We start from the raw sequence: 23,395 nt of genomic DNA on the forward strand, positions 1-23,395 counted from the left end.
GGAAAAGCTGATGTCATGCTAAAGATTTCAAATAATTTTAATCAAGCTAAAAACACCGGATTCAGTTAAAAAAAATAGATGAAAGAACTTAATCTATTATCAGTCCGTCAGTGAAATGGGTCCCCGAGTTGGGAACCTACATCTCATTCCCCCAATCCCAAACCGAAAACTTGAGCACTCGCCCTGAGCCCCTGATGACTAAGGGTGAATCCCATTTCACCCCTTGGCCCTACCCCTTAGCCCTTCCCCTTCGTTTTGCGCGTTCACGTGTAGGGGTAGGGGTGTCCCAATTCCTTTTAGGACAGAGGGGTAGGGGTAAGGGGTAGGGGTAAGGGGTAGGGCCAAGGGGTGAAATGGGATTGGGCCTAAATGACATCACCTGCATGAGGAGTCGAGGGTGACAGGCCACAAGGGCTCGAAATGCTTTAAATAGGATTGGGACAGCACTTTGAGACCTGCACTGCAAGGAGAGAGACGCCAAAACGAGAGGATTACAATTCTTTAAAAAAAAAAAAAAAAAAATGACAGAAGAGAAGTTGCTGCAGCGACGATTTGTCTGTAAGTATAAAACACTGCAGCCATGATTTATTGTCATGAATGTCTGAAAGAATGTGGCTAATAACAACGTAATATCTCCATCAACAGGGTCTGAAGACCAAACCAAAAAATTAATTTGTCTCAGGATAAAACATGAAGCGCTATTTACGGGCTTCCGCAACGCGTCCTTACAAGGATTTGAGTAAGTGTTGAGTTCTTGTAATCCATATAAAAGTAAATGGGCTGAAAACAAAAGAAAACCAGTGTTGATGAGCAGCATTTGTGTCTGTGTGCGTATGTGTATAGTGTTATCATTGCAGAAATGGGTCTGCAGAAGGTTGTGACCCCCAGCCAGGCTGCAAAGAAATGGGAAAACTTAAAGAAGAAATATAGGGTTAACCTGTTTAATGTTTATGCACATGGGTTGCTGGGTAACGACCCAGCGCCACAATACTGAAGAACATGTTTCACACGTCGGCTTCTCTCGGTAAACTCCGTGTTTCACGTGACATCGCAGTGATTTATGGGTAATTCCTTAGCGAAAGTTGGCATCGATGCTGACTTATGGAAAGGGGGCAGAAAGGGCTCAAAAATGTCCGCCATCATCCCTTGATCACTCACACAATTCCAATTGGAATACCACTGAACCCTCGAGCCCCTCGCGGGAGCGCGCCCGTGAGTGCAGGAGTGCTCAAGTGTTCCATTTGGGATTCGACCATTAAACGTTTTCTTCTCTCCCTCCCTTCCTCCTCCTTCCGTGTTTTGTTGGTTAGGGATTAGAGATGAGTTAAGTCATCACTATAAGGTGCCTTTTGAGACTCCACATTCCCCCACAAAAAAGCTGAGATTTTTCAGTGAACTTCATATTTATTGCATTAAGTAGATGTTAGGCTGTTAGAAATGGGTGTTGGTCAAGCTCCCACTTTTTATATAAATTTACTGTGAGCAAACAAAGAGCGAACAACCAGCAGAATGATCACACACACAATCAATTGCTTCTCTGAATTTGTTTTTGCATTTCCATATTTTCTTCTGATTTCTTCGATCAGAGACGTATGGAAAAGAAGGGCTCTTTTAATGGGTGACTTCACTTTTTGATGTGCCAACAAAGTATTAAATTTTGCACGAGGTGATTTTGAAGCCTGTTTTGTTTTGGCTCTGTGTAACCTCTTCCTGTATTTCTCACTTTACATTTTCTCTTTTGCAAGCTCCAATAGTTCCATCTGTTTTTTTTGTTTGTTTGTTTGTTTGTTTGTTTGTTTGTTTTTTCAATTTTCTCTTTAAACTCCTCCGAATGCTTTCCCCTTGAAGCTGTCGCCTAAAACACAAACATTTAGTGAGAATCAACTTAGTTATCAATATGTTAATATGTGGGGACATAAAAAGTTTATCATTTTTCTTCAAATAAATTGAAACTATCTAATAAGTCATCAGCTTTACATTCAGTTATCTAACCTGGAGGCCTGCTCGGGAGCCGGGTGGTGTCTCTGCAGCAAAGCCCCGATCCTGTTTCTGGCTCTAGCTATTTTATTTTTTTATTTTTATTTTTTTATTCTCTCTCCATTTCTTTTGTCTTGCTCTCTTCTCTCTCTCACTAAGCTCATTGACACCCTTCTTCTTCCCAGACTCTGTTTTCCATTTTTCTCTTTCTCGAGGTACTTTCTTCTTCTCTCTGGGTCTGCATCAAAACGTTCTTGACATGCTACCTCAGCAATGTTTCATCTCATTCCTTGAAAAATACAATTCAAAATGTTCTCTTGTGCATTTTAACCGAAGGCACATGTACATTAGACCTGCCATTTCAAACTAGGCTCGCTGATACCAAATCAACAAAAAAAGTTTACGTTGTCCTCTCCTATCTGTGTATAACATATTATTTTAAAAATGAGTGTAATAGCTGTTGTAAAGTATAAAATTAGTAGAATATGCCCTAAACTATGTGCATGTTCTTACTTTATTTAATCATGTCCACCCTGTCATGGCAGGCTTGCTGACAGGGTGGACATTTTTGGCTAATATTAGCATTTAATGAGCACATGGTAGACATTTATTTAGCTGCATGATTCAGTTAGCAGGCTGACTGTGTACAATTTAACAAATATATTTCAAATTTCTAAAAGTTTCTTTTATTCATCGATATTTTACGATGACAGAGTCGACATGTTAAGCTTGACAACACCCAGTTATATATACAATGGGATGAAAAATACAAAATATAAAGTAAATACTTACTTTGCTACTATCCACTGTATCAGCCACCACTGAAGAAAGACAAAATACTGGCAGTGATGCCACTGAACACAGGAGAAGGTTTCTTAAAGGGCCGGTTATCCGGTAATGACAGGGTGGACAGTGATTTCAGGGACACAAACAAAATGTTTAATATAATTGTGAAAATAGAACATATTTGATAAAAAAAAATGTTTTATGAAGAAAGTTGTTGTGGACAATTAAGCCATGTAAAAAGAATTTTTTGATTTAGTATAATTTTACTACTTATTAAACACAAAAAAGGCAAAATTCTGTACATGCAATAAAAACTGCATAAAATGAAGGAAAAATGTTTTAAGACTTTTAATTTTGCCAATATGTGTGTAAATGTTTGACCATTGATAATAAGACCCCAGAGTTTGATTACTTTACTATGTTTCCATGATAATTGTGTGACTGTGATGAGGACCCCAAAAGGAACCTTATGGCGATATTGACTCAGTTATGACCTTATGACCCGTCTGACCTGAGCCTCGTGGTGAAACCTCAGGAGGAACGGTCAGAAACATTTCAATATTTAACCAATGTTTTTATTTCTCACTGATCTGAGTCCCGTTTCTTCAGTGTCTGGATCAATGTCAGAATACAGAAAACCCAAATCCTTCTCCTCCATCACCCAGTCTGCTTAAACAACCATCAAACCAAATTTTTCACCAATCAGTTCTTCATTTTTTCAGCAAAAACTGGTGTAATTATCCTTTTTATCCATTAACATTAGTCCAGATCTGGGTACACACACTTCTACATGAAATAAGAGGCTGTGCATCTGAATCATAGGCAATATTTATTTAACATGTTCATATAAAAGCACTTTATCTCAGTTTTACATGATTAAAAAGATAATCATAAAGCTCTAAGTGGCTACAATGGCTTATCATTTCCCTTTGAGGATTAGTAAAGCATTTCTATTTCATTTGTTTTGGTGCAGAACATGGCAGAGATAAAACTCCGGATAAAACCGACATCATGACGCAGACATGAATCAAACATGAGGCAGTTCCACAGTCATACGTGTAAACAACGAATAATCACATGCATGTAAATATCCAGATGCATCAGTAATTCCTCGTAAGACAGAGTGAACCTCATTTTTAGTGTAAACAGACATTTTATGATGTCACATCTTCATGGCAACTGATGAATAAAATGAATCCCTGGTTGAACTCATTGATGGAAGCAAATATAAAAAGAACTCAAGAAAAAAACAACAGCTGTTTTTTTGTTGTTTTGTATGTGTGTTAGAAAATTTAATGTTTTATACTGCATTTCGTTTGGAGACAGAGATCGGGGAGTCATGTTTGTGCAGAATTTGGGGGGCTGCTTTGTGTTTGTGTTTGTGTGGCTGTGTGAAAGACGGTGTTTTTTTGTTGTTGTGTAGTCTCTTTTTGATGTGTGTAAAGGCTCATTTTGAAAAGCATGGAGTGATTTTTTCATGTAGAGCACTTTGTGTTGCCCCAGCATGAAAAGTGCTTTATAAAGTTTAAGTTTGATAAATTGTGTTAAAGGAACATTGTGTCACATCTTCTGTTTTCTGGCCAGAATCCATGTCTGCATGTATATGTGTGTTATCACTGGTCCAGTATGACCTCCGCTAGTGATCTGATGCATTCTTGTAAGGGAAGAATTTTAGATTTGTTCATTCATGTGACGGGTAAGCCGGTAGCGCAGTGCCATGTCAGTCAGACGATAAATAAGAAAAATGCAGCAGCAGCACGGGAGCCGTTTCACCAGCGTGACCAGACGATACAAAGAGGAAAAACATGGGGCTAGTCTTCTCCAGGTGGAAGCAGCTCCAGAAGGAGAAAGATTTTAAAAGGATGCTGAAGTTTTCAGCTTTCTCCTCGACAAGTCACCGGTGCTGCCTAAATTAGCCTAAAGCTGTTTCATTGGGTTTTGTTAGACAGTGTTGCTCTTACCACGGTTACCATGGTTACCATAGGGCAGCTTAACAAAAGTTTCTACTAAAATACACCAGCCTCATTGGTACAGAAGTGAATGTTTACGTGGTTTCAGTCATCATAGTCACGGTAAACAACTAAAAGCCGGTGGGAAGGCTTTATAAGCTGGTTTTACTGGGACTAAAAGCCGGTGGGAAGCTTTATAAGCTGGTTTTACTGGGACTAAAAGCCGGTGGGAAGGCTTTATAAGCTGGTTTTACTGGGACTAAAAGCCGGTGGGAAGGCTTTATAAGCTGGTTTTACTGGGACTAAAAGCCGGTGCTGTGTGGAGGCCAGTTTCCCCTTCCAGACCCGTTCCCGCTGTTGGAACCATCCTTCCTTCTAAACACAGAGGAACTATAACTGACAGTGAATTCCCGTCCACCAGATGTTTCCCCCTGACCAGTTATGATCCAGAGGGAACTTCTTCACCTGAGTGTGTTAAGTTTGAAACACAGTAACTGTGTTACTGGTTAATACTTATGAGTGTTTCATGGTGATCACACATGTATACTGGTATTGTGAAGTAAACGGAAGTAGGAAAACTGCGTTGTTGTTAATATGGTGGCAGTGAATAAAGTTAAGGTTCTACTTCAGAAGTGGGTTCTTTGTGTGTAACTGAGTGAACACTCCATGAACTATCGGATGACATGCTTCATGGGTGTTGTCGAGGCTTTTTGACACATGGCGGCTACCGTTGTTGCAATTCGTGTTTAAGAAAGTGAGACGCTAGAATGCGCTATAAGTTAGGATATGATGCACGATTCCAACGTTGGATGGAAGCAACACGTTAACTTTTAACAGATAATCTGTACTGTAAACATCGCGGTAACATCTGGAAACTCTGTGGGTGCAGGTGTGTGAAATGGGGGGACGGGGGTGTATTAATAAAGACATGTAGATCAGACCTCCAGACTGTCATGTACACAGCTGATGAACACCAGACCAGGAACATGGATGTTATTAGCTGCCTCAGCTCGTCCAATAAAAGCAAGAATATTACTGGAATTCTTTACAGCTCTGGCACTTCAGTGGAATAAAGTAAACTAAATTTATTGAAGTTAATATCTGATGATGATGGTGACAAATGTTGGGGAATCTATAACATCTTTACGTTTCAGCTGTTCCAACACGACCGTAGGACGAAGAAGGCTGGTTTTCAGAGAGCATCGCTGGGGGAGCTGACGGTGGATGAGGAGCATCGCCGTGTGGTGGCTTCAGGTTCATGCTGTTGAAGAAGCCAGACACCTGACCCGGGATTTCCGCCAGGACATTCTGAGCGAGCGTCTCCCGAGGACACTGAGACGAGACAGAGACAAGAACGGTGGACAAATATCTGAATATATGAGGCAAATAAATAAAGACGTGGATTATTATTTCTGAAGATCCCAAAACTCAAATTCCTGAGTCAGTTTTGTTCACAAATGTCAACACTGAGCAGAAGAACGTCCCTCAGACCAGATGTAACGTCCTCACGTCCCACAGACCGTCAGATATAAAACTAAGTGCTGGGTATTTGTGTTTCTAATCAGAGCTCTGGGTACGTTACAGGAAACAGGAGAGATAGGAGGAAGGAGAAGGTCGGGGTCATACATGTCTAGGTAGGATGAGGGTCTCTGGGGGTTTCTGAGGTAGGATGGAGGTCTCTGGGGGGCTTCAGGCCAGATAAATTGAAGAATGAGGCCACCTGGTCTGGCAGCTCAGCCAGAACGCTCTGAGCGAGGGCTGCAGCACCCGCCTGGAACAACATGGCCTCATTTAAATGTTGACATCATTTCAGGACTGTGCAGACCAGACCAGATCAGACCAGACAGGACTGAGTCAGACCAGATCTTGCTGGAACTCACATTCTGAAACTGTCTGAACGGGACAAACTGGACGATGTCTCTCATGGCGGCCTCGCCAGTAGCTGATTGCAGAACTCCATTGTCTCCGTCCAGGAACTCCATGGCGCTGAAGTCAGCCCCGCCCACCCCGACAATGATGATGGACATGGGCAGTCGGGACGCGTGGATGATGGCGGTGCGCGTCTGATCCATGTCGGTGATGACGCCGTCGGTGATGATCAGCAGGACGAAGTATTGCTGAGAAACAACAGTGAAGAAACGACAAGGAAGTTAACACTCCTACAGAGACCTGAATTCAGACCAGACCAGGGGCCTCATTTATCAAGCTGGCATAGGAACAAAAACCGGCGTACGCCAAATATAGTCAACTTGTGGGATTTCTGAAAACCAAACTTGATGGGAAAATGTTCCTACCTCCACACAAACTCTGACCCAGGTGTACGCACAGAATCTAGCAAAACGACGACACCAACGGTACAGAATAAAATCCAGGAAATGATGTGAAATGTGAGACATTTCTGCACAATCCACCATTACATTTCACACCACATGTTAGATATTAAAGCTGCTTGCAGAAATGAATAAAGACACACATATTAATTCTCCTAAGAGTGCACGCTCGGGGGAAAAAGAAAACAAACAAAAAAACTTTTCCGCTGATGAGCCATCATGGAAATTATGTGATGAATAAGTATTACAGGCGTCTACCTGACCATTTATAGCCACCATGTGGGTGTGAGAAGGCGTTTCCTTTAGAGCTGATTCTGATTTATGAACGGAAACAGGCATGGGACGTGCGTGGGCGCGCTTTGATAAATCTGAAAGTAGAAGTGCGCAGCATTTGCTTTTTTCACTGCAAATGCCACCTGTAGTTTTCTTTGCTAAGCACACGTTTATAAATGAGGCCCCAGGTCATAGACCGGAATCCAGACCACCAGCAGATGTATAGGTCATTTAGAACAGGGTCTATAGATGGTGGTCTGTGATTGGTTAGAGCAGGATCTATAGATGGTGGTCTGTGATTGGTTAGAACAGAATCTATAGATGGTGGTCTGTGATTGTTTAGAACAGGGTCAATAGACGGTCTGTGATTGGTTAGAAAAAGATCTATAGATGGTGGTCTGCGATTGGTTAGAGCAGGATCTATAGACGGTGGTCTGTGATTGGTTAGAACAGGGTCTATAGATGGTGGTCTGTGATTGGTTAGAACGGGTTCTGGACTGTAAACTTCTCTTCCATTAGTAGTTGGTAGAGACATACTGATCAGGATGATCACAAATAAGTTTAAACTGATCAGGATCAATCTAATGTGCATGTTATTGGTTCAGAGGCTCTGAGCGATGAGTGAAAGATGAACAGGACAGGAGCGGTTTCATCATTTTCTAATGTGGCATTGAACGTTGGAACCGAACCAGATGGACAGAACAAACGTGGATTTTATGTCAAACGTATAAATTTTAGTCATGATGACCAAGTTCTGAGGGATTACTGGAGGCAGAAAGTTCAGGGGGTAGACCAGATTGATAACAGGAAGGTTGGAGGTTCAAATCCCACTTCAGCCCAGTCAATCTGTCATTGTGCCCTTGGGCAAGACACTTCACCTTCCTTCTCTCGTTGGTGGACAAATAATTAGTGGTAGCTGGAAAGGCCGTTGAAGCTGATTGGCTGCTATGTTTCCACCTGATCATTTTTAACAGTTTCTCGTCTGATATCTTAATTCCTCAAGCTTTATTGTAGTTTCTTGTGGATTTTTTGTAGTTTGTCTTAGTTTTTCTTGGTTTCCCATGGATTGTTCATAGGTTGTCTTGGTTATTCATGGTTTCTTTTTGTCGTGCAGGTTTTCAAAGTTTGTCTTGATTTCTTGTTAGGGGTGCAACGGATCACAAAACTCACGGTTCGGATCGTGTCACGGTTTTAGAGGCACGGTTCGGATCAGTAAAAAGGAAAAACAAAAAACAAGATAAATGCTTTCAATTTATTTTTTTGAACACTTCAAAACATATGTTTTAAAACATATATAATAATTCAAAACATATACACATATAAATATAAAACACTTCAAAGCATTTGCCCATTGAGTAGGCCTATTTAGAAAAAACAAAACACTAATGACATCTCTGAACTCAAGATATCCATATATAAAAACAAAGTGCAATATGGGCCATTGCATCTTGAAAAAAGTAAAGAAAAAGGTAAAAGACAACAAGGCATACCTAAATTTAAAACTTCAAATTCTTTTTCAAAAATGTAAGGATGTCTGCATTGTCTGGGGAAAGTGTAGACCTCTTTGCAGACACTATGTCTCCTGCTGCTGAAAACACCCTCTCACTGGGGACAGACGTAGCAGGCACAGCGAGGTAGCGCCTTTGCCATCCTGGCTACATGAGGGTAATTGCATCCATTTCTTTTCCACCATGCCAGTGGATCCCCATCCACTGGAATGCCAGCTGCTGCCTGGTAGGATGCCACCTCCTCTTTAACTGTAGTGGTAAATGTCTTTGTTATTACCTTGTTTGCAAAGGTCTCCCCTAAAAGCTCCTTCATGGCTGATTTTTTTTGTGGAGGAGGTGTGTCCAAGTGTTCTCCTGACTGCGCACTGGCTTGACCCTGTAGAAACAATGATTTGATCCAATTGATTGTTTTATTTTAATATTTCAGATTTTGTATAAATAAAATTGTATCAATAACATTTATTAGAACAGATTAATATGCATATTTAAATTATATAATTTCTCAAAGCAAAAGAGCCAAGACTAGACTGCAGTACACTATTCAGGTAATTCATTCATATTTTTTTTACCTCATCATCACAGTCCACTTCAGTGCCGAGACTGGCCACAACCTCAGCAGTGAGGCCAGAGTAAGTTGTGAGGTGCAGGGAAGGATCGAGGTGGGATAGGGATGTGAACCTTGGGTCCAATGCAGTTGATCTATGAAGATAGTCCTGTAGATTAGCGGGATCAGTGTATCTGGGCTCCAGGTCCTCTTTAATGGCAGCCCTGACATCTCTGGTGATGGTGCAGTCTTCCTCACTTGGGGTCAAGGATTGTAAAATCCTTGATTCAAGGGTAGGATCATGGACACAGACGGTGCTGACTCAGTGCTCAATAGGGATGTAACCATTTTGAGGGGTTTGAGTACCTGGAGGACCTTCTCTGCCACTTTCACATCGTCTTCAGACAAGGTAACAATATCTCTGATATTTTTTTTCAGGACTTTGTCAGTAAGCGCTGAGAATACAGCTGCCTGCTGTTCAAGATAACGCTCTAACATGTCATAAGTGGAATTCCACCTTGTTGGCACATCATGTATGAGCTTGTGGGTGGGCAGCTGTAGCATTTCTTGCTTGGTCTTAAGCAAATGAGCTGCTGTTGAGCTATGGTGGAAATATGCAACCACCTTTCTGATTCTCCCGAGTAGACGTTCCATCTGGTTCACTTTGATTCCCCTTTGGGATGCTAAATTGATGACATGTGCAAAGCATCCTACTTGAGGGCCCAGTCCAGCCTCATATACTGCATTAATTTGGTTTCCAGCATTATCTGTGGTGACTGGAATGTTGACTTTGGGCCTCTCTAACATCCATTCTGCTACTGCTCCTGTCAGTACCTGCGCTAGATTGGTGCTGGTGTGGCTCTCATAGAGAGGGCGTGTCTGCAACACTGGGCTTCTCATCTCCTACTCCGACGTTATAAAGTGAGCAGGCACCGTCACGTAGCTTTCTGTAGCTCTGGACGTCCACCCGTCTGTGGTGAGAGCAACGAATGATGCACTAGATAATTCCTCTACTACTCTGTTCTTTTCCTGCTCATAAAGTTCTGGAACGATCTTTGTGCTAAAGTGTGTGAGCGAGGGGATTTCGTACCGTGGCTCAAGTTCTTTGACCATATATTTAAATCCCTTGTTCTCCACGAGGGAGTATGGCCTCATATCTGCCGCTATAAACACTTGTTACAGGGAAAGGCTGCTGAAATGCACCGGTGGTTAGCGGCTGTGTTGCCTTTTTTTCCGCCGTCGTTGTCAGTGACACACCCGGGTGATGTCGCTTAATGTGCGTGATCATGCTAGATGTATTGCCATGCTCGTATGACTTTCTCATGCCACAGTGCCGACACACCGTGACAGTTTGGTCCACCAACCTTCTCCCATCATCATTATAGTTGACCGGAAAGGCAAAGTGCTCCCATACAACTGATTTAAATGATGCTGGGGGCCTCTCTAGTTCTTGCTCTCCTGGTCCTCCACTCGCCATGCTTGCTAACACACTGCGCTTTGACATGCGCAAACTGTCTTGTTCGCGTGAACGTACACCTGGCTTTTTTTTTTTTTTTAAATTATCAACCAATCAACGCCTTCCAGAATAAAACACACCCAATCCACAGTACACCTGTGATCCGAACCGTGGCTAGTGATCCGTACGGCTCACGGTTCAGTCATGATCCGTTGCACCCCTATTTCTTGTGGATTCCTTTGGTTTGTCGTAGTTTCTTAGTTTTTATTGGTTTCTAGTGGTTGTTCATAGTTCGCCCTAGTTCCTCATGGTTTCTCATAGTTTTGTTTTTTTTTCTTGTGGTTTAACATAGCTTTTTTAAAGTTTCTCGTGGTTTCTCTTGTGTTCTCATAGTTTTTTTTATAGTTTCTCTAGGTTTCTCAGTTTTTTTTTTATATTTTCCTCATGGTTTCTTTTTTTTTTTTGTAGTTTCTTTTGGATTATCTTGGTTTTAAGTGGTTTTTCTGTTGGTTTTTCTTGGGTTTTTTTTTCAAGGTTTCTCGTGGCTGTAAATGGATTCTGTGAACTCACTGAGGCGGATTGCTGCTGCAGGGCCTGTCTGCCAAAATGAGCCACATGGTTGATGATTGGGGCGAAGTTTGTGGGGCCGTAAAGCTTCACCTGAGATAGACACTGCTGATAGGCTGCAACCACACCCTCTACACCTGGAAAACACACAGAAACAGGCCTGATGGCATGACCATCACACACAGGTTGAAAAATCAGTTCAGAAAATGTGGAGATTTGGACCGCGAGCTACATGAACACAGAGTTATATTTTTATGGTGACACTGAAGATTGTTCCAGTTTCTCCACATTCGTGATTCAATCAGAGAGTAAAAGAGGAAAAGCTGCAGGTTTCTGGGTAAATGAATGAAAACTGAAATGAGAACGAATAGAGCTGATATTACCTGCACAGAACGGATCTGATGGCTTGAAGTTGATGGGAAACTCATGGCTGACCTGCAAACACAAGTAGCTGCTAATCTAATCCAACATGAGCAGAAAAACCACAACACTATCCAAATATGTCTGTAATGAGAAAATCACCTGCCACGTTGGAGGTAACTGAGCACCGAAACCAAAGGCGGGGAACATCTTGTCACTGTCAAATAAAGGACAGTTAAATAAAGGATCGATGTCCCACATGTCCAACATCTATGGTCAAACACAGAGTGACTGAAAATCAGCTGCTGAATCTGGATCCCTCTAGAAAATTTATTGGATGAATTCTAATGGAGCAGGAAAAGCTGTTGTGTGACAGTACATAAAGATGGTGATCAGTGTAATTTCTGTTAGAAAGTGGTAAAAATCTGCATGCTGGTGGCAAGTCTTTGGTTTAAATTTGAACTGAGACTGAAGCCTTTTGGAAATTTGTCTTCCAGAACTACAGAGAAGAACCTCAGAATGATTCTGGACCAGGATCTCAGATAAAACAGGTTTCCAGGACCACCTTCTTCCACTTAGGATATATTCCCAAAATGAGGGAAAGGTTCACAGCTGAGATCATGTGACTTAAGGGTGGACTCTAAACTGAGTTCTGCATGAAGACGCTTTAATCAAAGGTCAGACCGCTGACGCAGGACAATCCTTTAAATGATAAGAACTTCATGCTGACTGTGTGGTCTTATTTAACCAAACATTAACCATCATGGGCTTAATCTGGTAAAAGCTACAGTTACAGAAGCAGCTTCGTTCTACAAGCTTTTTTTAGTTATTTATTTACTTCTGTTTTGTCTTCAAGGTTTTATCTTTTATCTTGATTTTATCTTTAGGTTTCAGATATTTAATTGGTGAAGCTCTGGGGACTGTTTACATGTTTTTCCTTGTTGGGGTCATCATGTCTTCCTGTTCTTACTCTTTTAGAGGATGTACACATGGACGGATGGACAGACAGATGGATAGATGGAAAGACACGTGGAGGGGATTATTTTCTGAAGACACAGCATGGAGACGTCTCACCTGTCGTAGTCTTGGACAACGTTACCAACGGCCCAGATAGCAGCCAGGTACTCGTTGTAGCCTTGGGGGTTGATGTAGTGCAGGGAGGTGGGCAAGTGGGGGTTTCCATTGGAGCCTGTAAAATCAATGGCAATCTGTCCCCAACATGAGGCAGAAGGTCTTAAATATACCCAGAAATCCATGAAAACACAATAAATGTAAATATGACAGCGATATTTATCAGGTAGAACCCACAGTGAAATTAATCTGACATCCACCCATGATGTAATCCAGGAAGCTGTACTCCTTCACCACCTGCAGAGAAACACAAGAAGATCATCAGTCTGCTGAGGTGCTGGACTGCAGGGTCCTTGTGGAATGGGAAAGAACTCAGTGGGCTGAGGAAATCCCAGATTAAAATCCCAGGTAACGCTGTTGCCATGGAGACATGCTGCTGTAATCTATGAAATGTGTGATCGGTTCACTGAAACAGCTCAGACTGTTGAAGTCATGTGATCACGTTCGATCCGAGCCGGTGGTTCTGCTTAGGAATTATCGTCCAGCAGCAGGTAAACACACACATCAGAGACCTGAAGCAGGAAGCAGGACCCGGATATCTCTCTGTTACCTGGGTTACACAGACATTCAGGATCCTGATCAGCGGTACTACGAAGCTGGTTCTCAACTCAGTAGTTCAACCAAGGGTTTTCCATTTGGATCGGCGCACGCTCACATAAAAGGGGCGGAGTTTGCAGCATCTGACCAATCACAGACATGGAGAAACCCTGCAGAGTAGCAACAGTACATCACCATGGAGGAGCAGACCATTGTTCTTTCCTAAAACACCATAGCAACAGCCAGGAAGAAACGCTGGCTCTGTTAATGAGTAAATTGGTGAGATTGTAGGATATTAATTGATGGGACGATATAAAAGAGCATGACTGATAATTATGACGTAGATGTTTGGGGCGGAGCTTCAGGTTCCTTTTCCTTGTATTTTCCATCCAGTTCTTTTGAGGCTCGGCATCCGTGTGAGCGTTTGTGTTGGAGTATTAATTCCTCACCATGACGACACGAGTAGTTGTGGTTCCATAAATTCATGGTTCTGCCGTTCTGCCATGTGTGAGCATTATCATTAAGGTCATTATCTCAGATCAACCCTAGTGGAGCTAAACGGACTCGGGAACAAGTCAAGAACAAGAACAGAAACATTCTTCAAAGCTCTCAGAGACATGGCTTCATTTCTTCATCTAAAGGATGCATCTGTCCCTAAAAACTCTTCCCCTCTAAGCCTCCTCTCACCATCCACCAACATGGACAGGATGTTCTGAGAATGGGCGGGACACTTTCCAAAAAACCTGCTTGGTCAGGAGGTGGAGCTTTTATACTTTACTATTACTATTATTACTATTATTACTATTGATCTCTGATCCAGAACATAACCTGCTCCGATGCAGGTTAGCCGTTCAGCTTAAGTTACCATGGTGATTTACCTGGTACAAAGTTAACAAGCGTCATAGGATGGAAAACCCCGGGTTAACCCAGAGGTTAACTGGATAAGAGAAAATCCAGCTTCCTGGTTCAGGCCATAGGTCTACCTGCAGGTTCAAGGTTCAAGGAATCTTTATTATCCTGTGAGGGTAATTTGTTGTACAGCAAGCAGTTAGTCAGTCTGTCTGTTGTCTGCATCTCGTAGGATGTATTTGCACCCTGACAGAAGCAGGAGGAACTCATGAGCCAGCTCTGATCGGCAAGGACTGAACGGGCCTTGCTTTGGGCTCTGGTGTGATACAGGGCTGAGAGGTCCTTCAGGGAAATCCCTGCAACTTCCCCACAGTCTGACAATCCCCTGCAATCTGTTCTTGTTTTTAAGGGAAAGGAGCCGTACCAACAGAAAAAAAGAGAAAGTTAAAAGGGATTCAATAAAACAAGAGTAAAACATTTGTCAACATTACACCATTAGCTGTTAAACAGTCAACCAGCCAGGCTACAAGACCAGGATCCATGGATTCCCTTAATCTCTCTGCTAAAACGTGCTGCTGACTGCAGCTAAAAGCAGATGAAAAGTCAACATCAAGTAAAGGACCTGGCTCCCCCAAGGTGGGTTAAAACTAAATTCAGCAAGGTGCCTGCTGCATCCTCAACACCTCTGCCTGACCTGAAAGCGAACTGCAGCAGGTCCAGATTATCCTGGACCTGGGTCAGAAGTGATCCCTTAACCATTTTTCCTAATGACTTAATGAGCAGGGAAGTTAGTGCAACAGGTCTGAAGTCGTCCGGAGGTCTGGGAGATGCAGATTTGGCTGCTGGAACAACGATGGGAGATTATTCTGTTTGGTAGCAAAGAGAAGAGGGTCAGCATTGGCAAACACCTGGAGACTCGGGCTCTTAAAATTACCAACCAAGTTCGTAACCTGGGAGTGTTGATAGACTCAGATCTGACTTTCAGCAGCCATATCAAAGCTGTCACTAAGACAGCTTTTTACCAGCTCAGAAACATCAACAGAATTAAAAGTTTAGTCTCCCAGAAAGACCAAGAGAAACTCATCCATGCATTCATCTCCAGTAGACTGGATTACTGTAATGGTCTTTTAACAGGACTTCCTAAAAAGAGCATTAAACATCTGCAGCTCATCCAGAACGCTGCTGCTAGAGTTTTAACCAGGACTAAGAGATCTGAACACATCACACCAGTTTTAAAATCTTTACACTGGCTTCCAGTCAGTCACAGAATAGATTTTAAAACCCTTCTGATCATTTACAAATCCCAGAATGGTTTAGGCCCAGAATACATCTGTGATATGTTCAGAGAATATAAACCTAGCAGAGCTCTTAGATCCAAAGACTCTGGTCAACTAGTCCAGGCCAGAGTCCAGACTAAACATGGAGAAGCAGCATTTAGCTGTTATGCTGCAAACAAATGGAACAAACTGCCAGTGGAGATTAAACTTTCCCCAAATGTAGACATTTTTAAATCCAGGTTAAAAACTTTTCTTTTCTCATGCGCCTATGCATGAAATCTGCACGGTAACTTTTTTTTTTTTTTTTTTTTTTTAACTTATCTTGCTTTTAATCATTTTAATGTAATTTATTATTTTATTGTGATTATGTGTTGATTATGTGTTGATGCCTTTTACTATTCTAAATATCTGTAATGTCTTTGTTTTATGTAAAGCACTTTGAATTGTCCTGTACATGAAATGTGCTATACAAATAAACTGCCTTGCCTTGCCTTGCCTTGCCTTGCCTTTCCAAAGTGAAGGGACTTTGTGAAGCTGGAGGGAAACTAAATATCTGCCAGGTGGACAGCCCAGTTTTTAAGAGCCCGACCTCCAAAGCCATGAGGGCCAGGACTTTTCCTCTCCTTAACTCCACGGGAAAGTTTAACATGTTGCTGCTTTCAACAACAACACTGCTCTGAGAAGAAACAACACTTCTAAAAATGGACAATTCTTCACTAAAATCACAGACATTAAAACGGTTTTAAAAACTGTTGAGTTCATTAGAAAGGACCAGATCAGACCATTTAGGGAGACATGACATTTCTTTGGTTGCATCCCCATCATGGATTCACCCGCTCTCATGCACGGCGAGAGCTGCCTGCACTTAGTGTGCTCTCCACCTCATCCTTCTACCTACACTTTGCGAGTTTAAGCTCCTTCTTTAGCTGTTTTTAAAGCTCTCTCTGCTGCAATGTCACCATGTAGGACGCAGATGTTTCTTTGGTTAATTATATTTGTATAACACACCTGCTTTTCAGACATCAGATTTGTCTTCTTGCAGAAAAATGTTTAGTTTTTATTGTTTTACATCCTGATTTATTTGAAAAAAATGTGGTAGTTTAGTTTGTTTGCAGTCATAAAAACAGAAAAACAAACAAATATGTGAATAAATATCTGAAGGGCAGTTTGGGTGGAAACTAACGGAGAAATAAAAATGAGACTGAAGTTCTGATTTCATGTGAAGGTGGTGTCCTCGCTGACCCGACAGAAACCTCCTACCTTGGCCTGCTTGACGATGATGATCCCGGAGTTTTTATATCCTTTTTTTCTCTGCTTCTTGCTGCTGTTGATGCAGTCAAACTCCGCCTGAAACACAGCAGACATCCGTCACTTCGGCGGCTTTTCCTTCAGAAAACAGCTGAGTCAGGACGTCTGGACGGAGCTCACCGCGTACGTCAGCGTGGCTTGCTGGATCTGGCTGAGACTGGCCTGAAAGGAGCCGATGAAGTCGTGAGATCCGCTGTTGTTGTGGTCGTAGCAGTCCACCTGGTTCAGGTTACAGTCAGCAGAACAAAGTCAGACGACATTTTTCACCCAGACCATCAAACAAGAGGAAGTCAGACCAGATGAGACATAGAGCATGCCATGAGAGAAGCTTCCAGAAACACACAGAAAGCACGAACGTCTGAGGACAGGATGTGCAGGGATCCGCTGCCTCTTTCAGAGGACAAAAGCTAGTTGAGCTGAGACTAGCTAGCATGTGATGCTAAAGCAACTGAACCCGTCTGGGTGGAAAACCTCTACCTACACGGAGACCGGCCCATCAGGTAACCCCCTCCACATTAAATCCGCCCTTCCCACTTTTAAATTAGCTAAATCAAACTCAAATCTCCACCAGGTAGATCAGGAAGCAGGTGAGTCCACCAACGGGCCGGCCTCCTCAGACTGGCTCTACTCAGTCCTTTGTGACAGATGTGATGTGTCCGGGAATGTCGCCGTCCCGGTGGACACAGCATCCCTCACGTCAACTTTAACTCACATGTGCTGCTGCCTGGAAACCATCTGATCCTGATAAGTTTGCTTTAACAGAGTCAGAGGATAAAAACAAACAAACCAACGTGAACTAACACATTTATTCATTTACAGAAATGATCAGACATGAAAACTCAATAAATAAAAACAGGATTCCCATAATTTTCATGATGAAGCTGCTTTTATATTTTATAAAGATGTTTCTGACCTTTATCGGTTTCTCCACGTCGCCTCCGCACAGCGACTGCAGCGGGATTCGGAATGGCCGCCAACTTGGATTCAGGTTGCTTTTCACCACCTGAGGGACAGGAAGCACTGTCAGGTAACCATAGCAACCCCCTGCAGGTAAAACCCAAGCCGGGAAGGAATACCTCTGTCCTGTGAGTCAGCTGCCATCCAGTTTCTGTCTGCTTGTAGAATTCCAGGAAAGGATCTGACTTCCCAAAAAAATCCTGCAAATAAATCAGGAATGCTCAGCTAATTGAAAGAAGAGTCACACCTGGAAGTGGTGTGTCCGAATTTTTATCTATGACTTTATTTGAGTTATTCCTAAAAAGAGGCAGAAACGTGGAACATGGAAAACGTGGAGACTTTCCGGAACTGGTCCTAAGGTATGAACAAAAACTCCCAGCCAGAAAATATCCCACCAGACATGAAACAAGATGATCATCATATGTCTGAACTCAGTATCCATGGCAACCATCTAATCAGGCCAACTGGGACTTTCTGATATCTGCACTTCCAGGTTGGGACCAGGTTTCTGGATAAAAGTCCACTGCTCACAAGACTAATGGGAAGACCTGATTATCAGTATGTAACACAGTCAGTCCCACTTCTGGAACATCAGTCTGTCACCAAGAGATGGACCAGCATACCAGGAGACGGGATACTGGTATGAGGCTGGTATGAGGACCTGTGTTCACGGATGAAACACGGATGAAACAAGTTCTCATGGAGACCATGTGACAGACGTGAGAGTCTGGAGACGCCGTGGAGAACGTTCTGCTGCTTCCAGCATCAGCCAGCAGGACCGGTTTGGGAGTGGGTCAGTGATGGTCTGGGGAGGCAGATCCTTTGAGGGATCCAAAGACCTCCATGTGCTAGCTGGAGGAACCGTGACTGCCATCAGATGAGATCCTCAGACCCACTCTCAGACCGCGTGCTGCTGCTGCAGTGGGACCTGGTTCTGATGCAGGACAATGCTCGACCTCATGTGCCTGGAGCGAGTCAGCAGTTCCTGCATGATGAAGGCATCAATGTCATGGACTGGTCTGCCCTTTCACCAGACCTGAACCCAGTCCAGCACCTCTGGGACAGCATGTCTCCTTCCATCCACCACCACCACGTCCACTACAGACGGAACCAGACTTGGTTCAACATCTTTCATTTCCACACTGGACGTAACATCTAGTTAATTATTCACTGATTCACAGATATGCCAAACCCCACTCGATTCATCATGAAGATTTATCAAGATGATCAGGTGATTGATCCTGATGATCAGGTGATTGATCCTGATGATCAGGTGATTGATCCTGATGATCAGGTGATTGATCCTGATGATCAGGTGATTCATTATGACCAGATTACGACATACGTGACAGAGCAGAGAGGATTTCCAGACATGTGATATCTCAGAAAGAAAAAAAGCAAATCTTTATCAGATTTGTATGTTTTGGTTCTGAACACGAATCAGAAACTGATCATTATCTGACTGAAAGTAAACGGAGCACAAAGTCTCTTTATCTGGACCAATCCCAATTCTCCCAGTTCCCCCAGCTCTCCCAGTTCCTCATATGATATCAGTGTTGTGAAGATAAAATAAGTTCTAACTTCTAAAACGTAATCTAGGTAGTAAAAGTTGCAGGGACCAGGTCGGCGCCTTCTGTTTTTAAAGTGCTTTATAAATAAAGTTGGCTTTGCTTAGCGATTCATCTGCGCTAAGATCAATATTTCTGAATAAATAAAAATCTACTTTAGTCATAAAAACCTTTTTGTCCAGTTTTCTTGCAGCAACTTCAAACTCCACCACTCTGTTATCATTTCTCTCTTCAGCCCAGATCTGGAAAACAGCAAGATGGTCAAACATTCAGACGTAATAGAAATAATAAAAATTTAAATTGAAATAAAAAGATGTTTCTTGTGTGAAGCGACTGACGGTGATGGACCCGTTCCCAGCAGGACTCTGGTCCCTCCTAACCAGCCGCTTGGTGAACGTCCTGGAGGACACGATCTGGACAGGAAGCAGACGTCAGTTAATCTTTTATCCAGTTTTTGTTTACGGAGAGAAATGAGCTTCAATCTAAACACAAAACAGTTTCACTGTGTTCTGATCTGGAGGAAAACCCGACTCTTTATGTTGGTTCATCGGAAAATAAAAACAAGTTTAAGTTGAATCTGAAAGCTGAATTTAAATGAAAAAAAAATGTTTTTAGACATTTGAGTAGGATTTTTATTTTTAACAGTTTGAAATCATGTTGGGACGAAGCTGCTGCGACTGACGTGGCCACGAAAGACCTCCTACATCCCAGAATAAAACCAGGATCTGAAACTGGAAGAAAAACATTTAATGAACTTTGTTTGTTTATGAATAAAACTTGACTTTTACTATTTTCTTCCAGACGTTTTACACTAAGCCAACATGATGGCCTGGTTTGTCTCCATGGAAACCAAACCTGTCCCAGTGTGCACTCCAGCTGTCCCAGGAAGTCCGCCTCCTCCGGGCTGCACTTCTCGCTATCGATGTCGTAAACTTCGAACCGCAGCTTCTGCACCGTCTCAAAGTAGTAGTCCAGGACCAGCTTCTGGGAGAACTTGGGACTGAGGCAGTTCTGGATTCTCTCCGTTCGGCCGATCTAACAGAAATAAATGTTTCACTTCACAACTTCCCACAAAAAAAAAAAAAAAAAAAAAATACAGTTCAGATATTTTAAAGGTGATCCAGGATGAATGTGGGTCTTTAAACAACATGAGATCTTCAGACCTACGAACCTCGCACCAGTGGGGCCCGGAGGTGTTCATGAGGAGGACACACAGAGGGTCCGACTTGGAGAAGGCGTCCATATCCAGCAGGTCCTTACAGGAGATGGTCAGAGCTACTTTGGTCACACAGTCGGGGACCTTCGGCCCCGGGACTCCAACGGACGCCATTCAGGAGCACAAGCACTGCACATACAAGAACTGACAAACATAAACATAAACAAGGGTAAACAACAAAAACTGAGTGTTTATTATTTAAACCATGTTCTCAGCCTGCGGTAAAACCTGTTAGACCTCTGCTGTCCCATTTCTCTCTCAGCCTGTACAGATGCTCCTCCTGAAACCCCCAGAAAACGCTGAACTACAAAATACAGGCATCAGAAAAGAGGACAAGGGTTTTACTCGTGGATGGAGCTCCACCCATGGATGCAGCTCCATGAAGCATCATGGGGATCGTCTGTCTGGGATGGCCGATGTGATCGTGGTCTCAGACTAACCTCCAACCTTCAGGACCAGACTGCATCTGACTGCATGCTGATGTGAAACACATCCAAACCCTCTGCACTGCAGCACGCATCCCTCATCCCTTCTTTTAGCTCAACTTTCAGGAATGTCTCCACATCTTTGTCCCTTTCACTCCTTCTGGACACAGTTTTCCTCCTCTTTACATTTTAATATATCAGGCATTCTTTTAATATTATTACAATATTTACTTCCATACTGTGTTTATGAGCTAAAAGGAAAATAATCCATCATGATCAGCTTGCTCAGCAGTTTTATCTAGTAAGGCCATTTTGGAGGAAATTATTTAAACTTTAATCTCAACATTTCGAAAAAAATGTTAAAAATTTTTTTTTTTCTTACCTTTATTCCCCTTGTTTTCCTCAGTGACCCAGACTTGCTTGTTTTTTACTCCTCTGTACAGCCTGGTGTTCTTGGGGAGTTTCCTCAGCTCTGGATGGGAGAACTAATCAATAAAACCAGTCGACGACTCCAAATAAATTTGTATTTAAGAAAAAGTTCAAAAGTCAGGGCATGTGGAATAAAAATAAGTAAATTCAATAACAAGAACGTCCAAACGTTAATATGTTGGCGACAGCAGCAGCTGTCAGACACTAAACACGGTTAACTTGTTTTCTGTCAACAGAAAGTAGATTTTAGTCTCACACGTAGGAAGAAAACCGAATGTAGGTTTTTATTCTTTAGTCAGCGGTACCCGATCAATCCTCCGAGTTTCACTTCATTCTGACAACAACCCGACAGAATGGCAAAGGAAATTTAATTTAATCGACTATATAATCCTACAATCTTTGCTAGCGGTTCCAAAACCAGCGAATAGGAGGTGGGCGGGGCGAAGTCGCACTAACTTCCGGATAATGGTGTACCGTTAAATTCAATCACCCAGCGAATTTCCTCCCACATTGTAAATAAATTTCTTCTTTACGCACAGATCGCTCTCTTTACAATTTAACATTATTTAACATTACATTACATAATTATATATATATATATATGCAGGTCAGAATTATGGGTAAATTTCATGTTTTTCAGAAAAACATTTTTAGGATTCATTTTGAGTATTATAATTAATTATGTTAAATTTTCACTAATAATAAAGCTTGGTGTGTATTTCAGAGACATTTACATAAAAAAGAATATTCATTTCAATATTCCCATCCCATCCAATTATTGGCTGTCTTCAGCTCATGAGTCACATATTTAACCTGAATTAACATGAAATAATTCAGTATAATCAATAGTTTTGGGGGACTTTTTCATTCAATAGCTATAAAATTATTTGCCCAGATTACTTATTTTCTGTATTACATTAGATTATTAAGAAAATATATTTTCTATCCGTACTTGGGATCAGGTCAACTTGGTTATCTTTCAAAATCACATAAAAAAAACTATTTAGCATTCAAATAAAAACGTGTGACCTGCACCCAGTGATGTCATTTCCTGTTACAGATATGTTTTGGAGGGAACATTGGTATGTTTTACTCCTTCTATAATTAATTTGCACGAAATGTTGAGAATACTGTCCCGAATGCGTCGACATGAGGACCCAAATCCTGTGAGGGGGAAAAAGAGAGAGGACGCTAAAGTACTGTTGAACTTTTACCTTAATAAAAAAATAAATATATCACAGATTTGTTATAAAGTATTTTATTGCTATGAAGATATTTCTTTTATAGGATGAATGGTTTTAATGTTTGTGTGAAGCAGCTGACCACAATGAATTTCCTTCAGGATTATTGAAGTTTAATCAATCAAATGCAGGCAGATGAGGCGGGAGGCAGAGCGGTGCAGGTAAGTTTTAATAACCAAAACTAAACTTAACTCTGGTGGCAAAACTCTGGCATGACATTGACTAAAGTCTCACAGAAACTGACATGGCAAACAGAAAGCAATGAACTGGCAAAGAGGAACTGGAACCAATAAAGCTAAATACATAGAAGGAACTAACAAGGTACAGGTGAAGGGAATGAGCTAATAACCAGGTGCAAAAAACACAGAACGTGACACTAAACACATGAAAAAATAAACTGTGAATCATGAAAAATACACTCACAGTAGATTAATTATGTGTCAAATCTGTTATCGTATTTTAGTGAATCTCTTGTTCAATTTTTGAAAAATAACAATCATATGATGAAACAGAGCTTTTATGCATGCCGTGTTTAAAGCGAACACATGGAGTTAAGGGACAAAATGGTGGAAAATCTCAACTTTGTTATTGTCAACTCTGTTAATGGTTTAAAGATTTTAAAAATAACAGAGTTGATAGTGACTAACAGAGTGGACTGTTCCCAGTTTGAAGCATTTTGCTTTAGTTTATATATTTATTGTGGATTC

At 41.9% G+C, this 23,395-nt stretch overlaps 1 protein-coding gene and 1 long non-coding RNA gene across 4 annotated transcripts; one reads left to right on the plus strand and one right to left on the minus strand.

The window, feature by feature from the left end:
* The first annotated feature begins 432 nt into the window (after nt 1–432).
* LOC121629071 lies at nt 433–6,002 on the plus strand. Its single transcript, XR_006008330.1, has 3 exons — nt 433–558; nt 646–739; nt 5,867–6,002. It is a non-coding gene; the product is annotated as an uncharacterized LOC121629071 (long non-coding RNA).
* LOC121629045 (copine-3-like) lies at nt 3,580–21,913 on the minus strand. Of its 3 annotated transcripts, XM_041968542.1 has the most exons (17): nt 21,401–21,911; nt 20,549–20,737; nt 20,233–20,412; nt 19,716–19,790; nt 19,548–19,619; nt 17,929–18,009; nt 17,766–17,855; nt 16,973–17,071; nt 16,805–16,891; nt 13,059–13,118; nt 12,825–12,958; nt 11,913–11,967; nt 11,774–11,825; nt 11,394–11,527; nt 6,593–6,829; nt 6,339–6,483; nt 5,903–6,044 (listed from the first exon to the last, which is right to left on the minus strand). In XM_041968542.1, exons 2-16 carry the CDS (start codon nt 20,705–20,707, stop codon nt 6,343–6,345), a joined length of 1,656 nt encoding a protein of 551 aa, XP_041824476.1. In that variant the 5' UTR covers nt 20,708–20,737; nt 21,401–21,911; the 3' UTR covers nt 5,903–6,044; nt 6,339–6,342. The 3 variants fall into 3 exon arrangements, with proteins under 3 accessions (XP_041824475.1, XP_041824476.1, XP_041824477.1); XM_041968541.1 differs by lacking the exon at nt 6,339–6,483 and having other exon boundaries at nt 3,580–6,044; nt 21,401–21,912; XM_041968543.1 differs by lacking the exons at nt 5,903–6,044; nt 6,339–6,483; nt 6,593–6,829 and adding exons at nt 8,285–9,199; nt 9,393–9,522 and having other exon boundaries at nt 21,401–21,913.
* Between the last annotated feature and the right edge of the window lie 1,482 nt (nt 21,914–23,395).

The sequence above is a fragment of the Melanotaenia boesemani genome, chromosome 18 (assembly GCF_017639745.1).
Source record: "Melanotaenia boesemani isolate fMelBoe1 chromosome 18, fMelBoe1.pri, whole genome shotgun sequence".
Lineage (NCBI taxonomy): Eukaryota > Metazoa > Chordata > Actinopteri > Atheriniformes > Melanotaeniidae > Melanotaenia > Melanotaenia boesemani.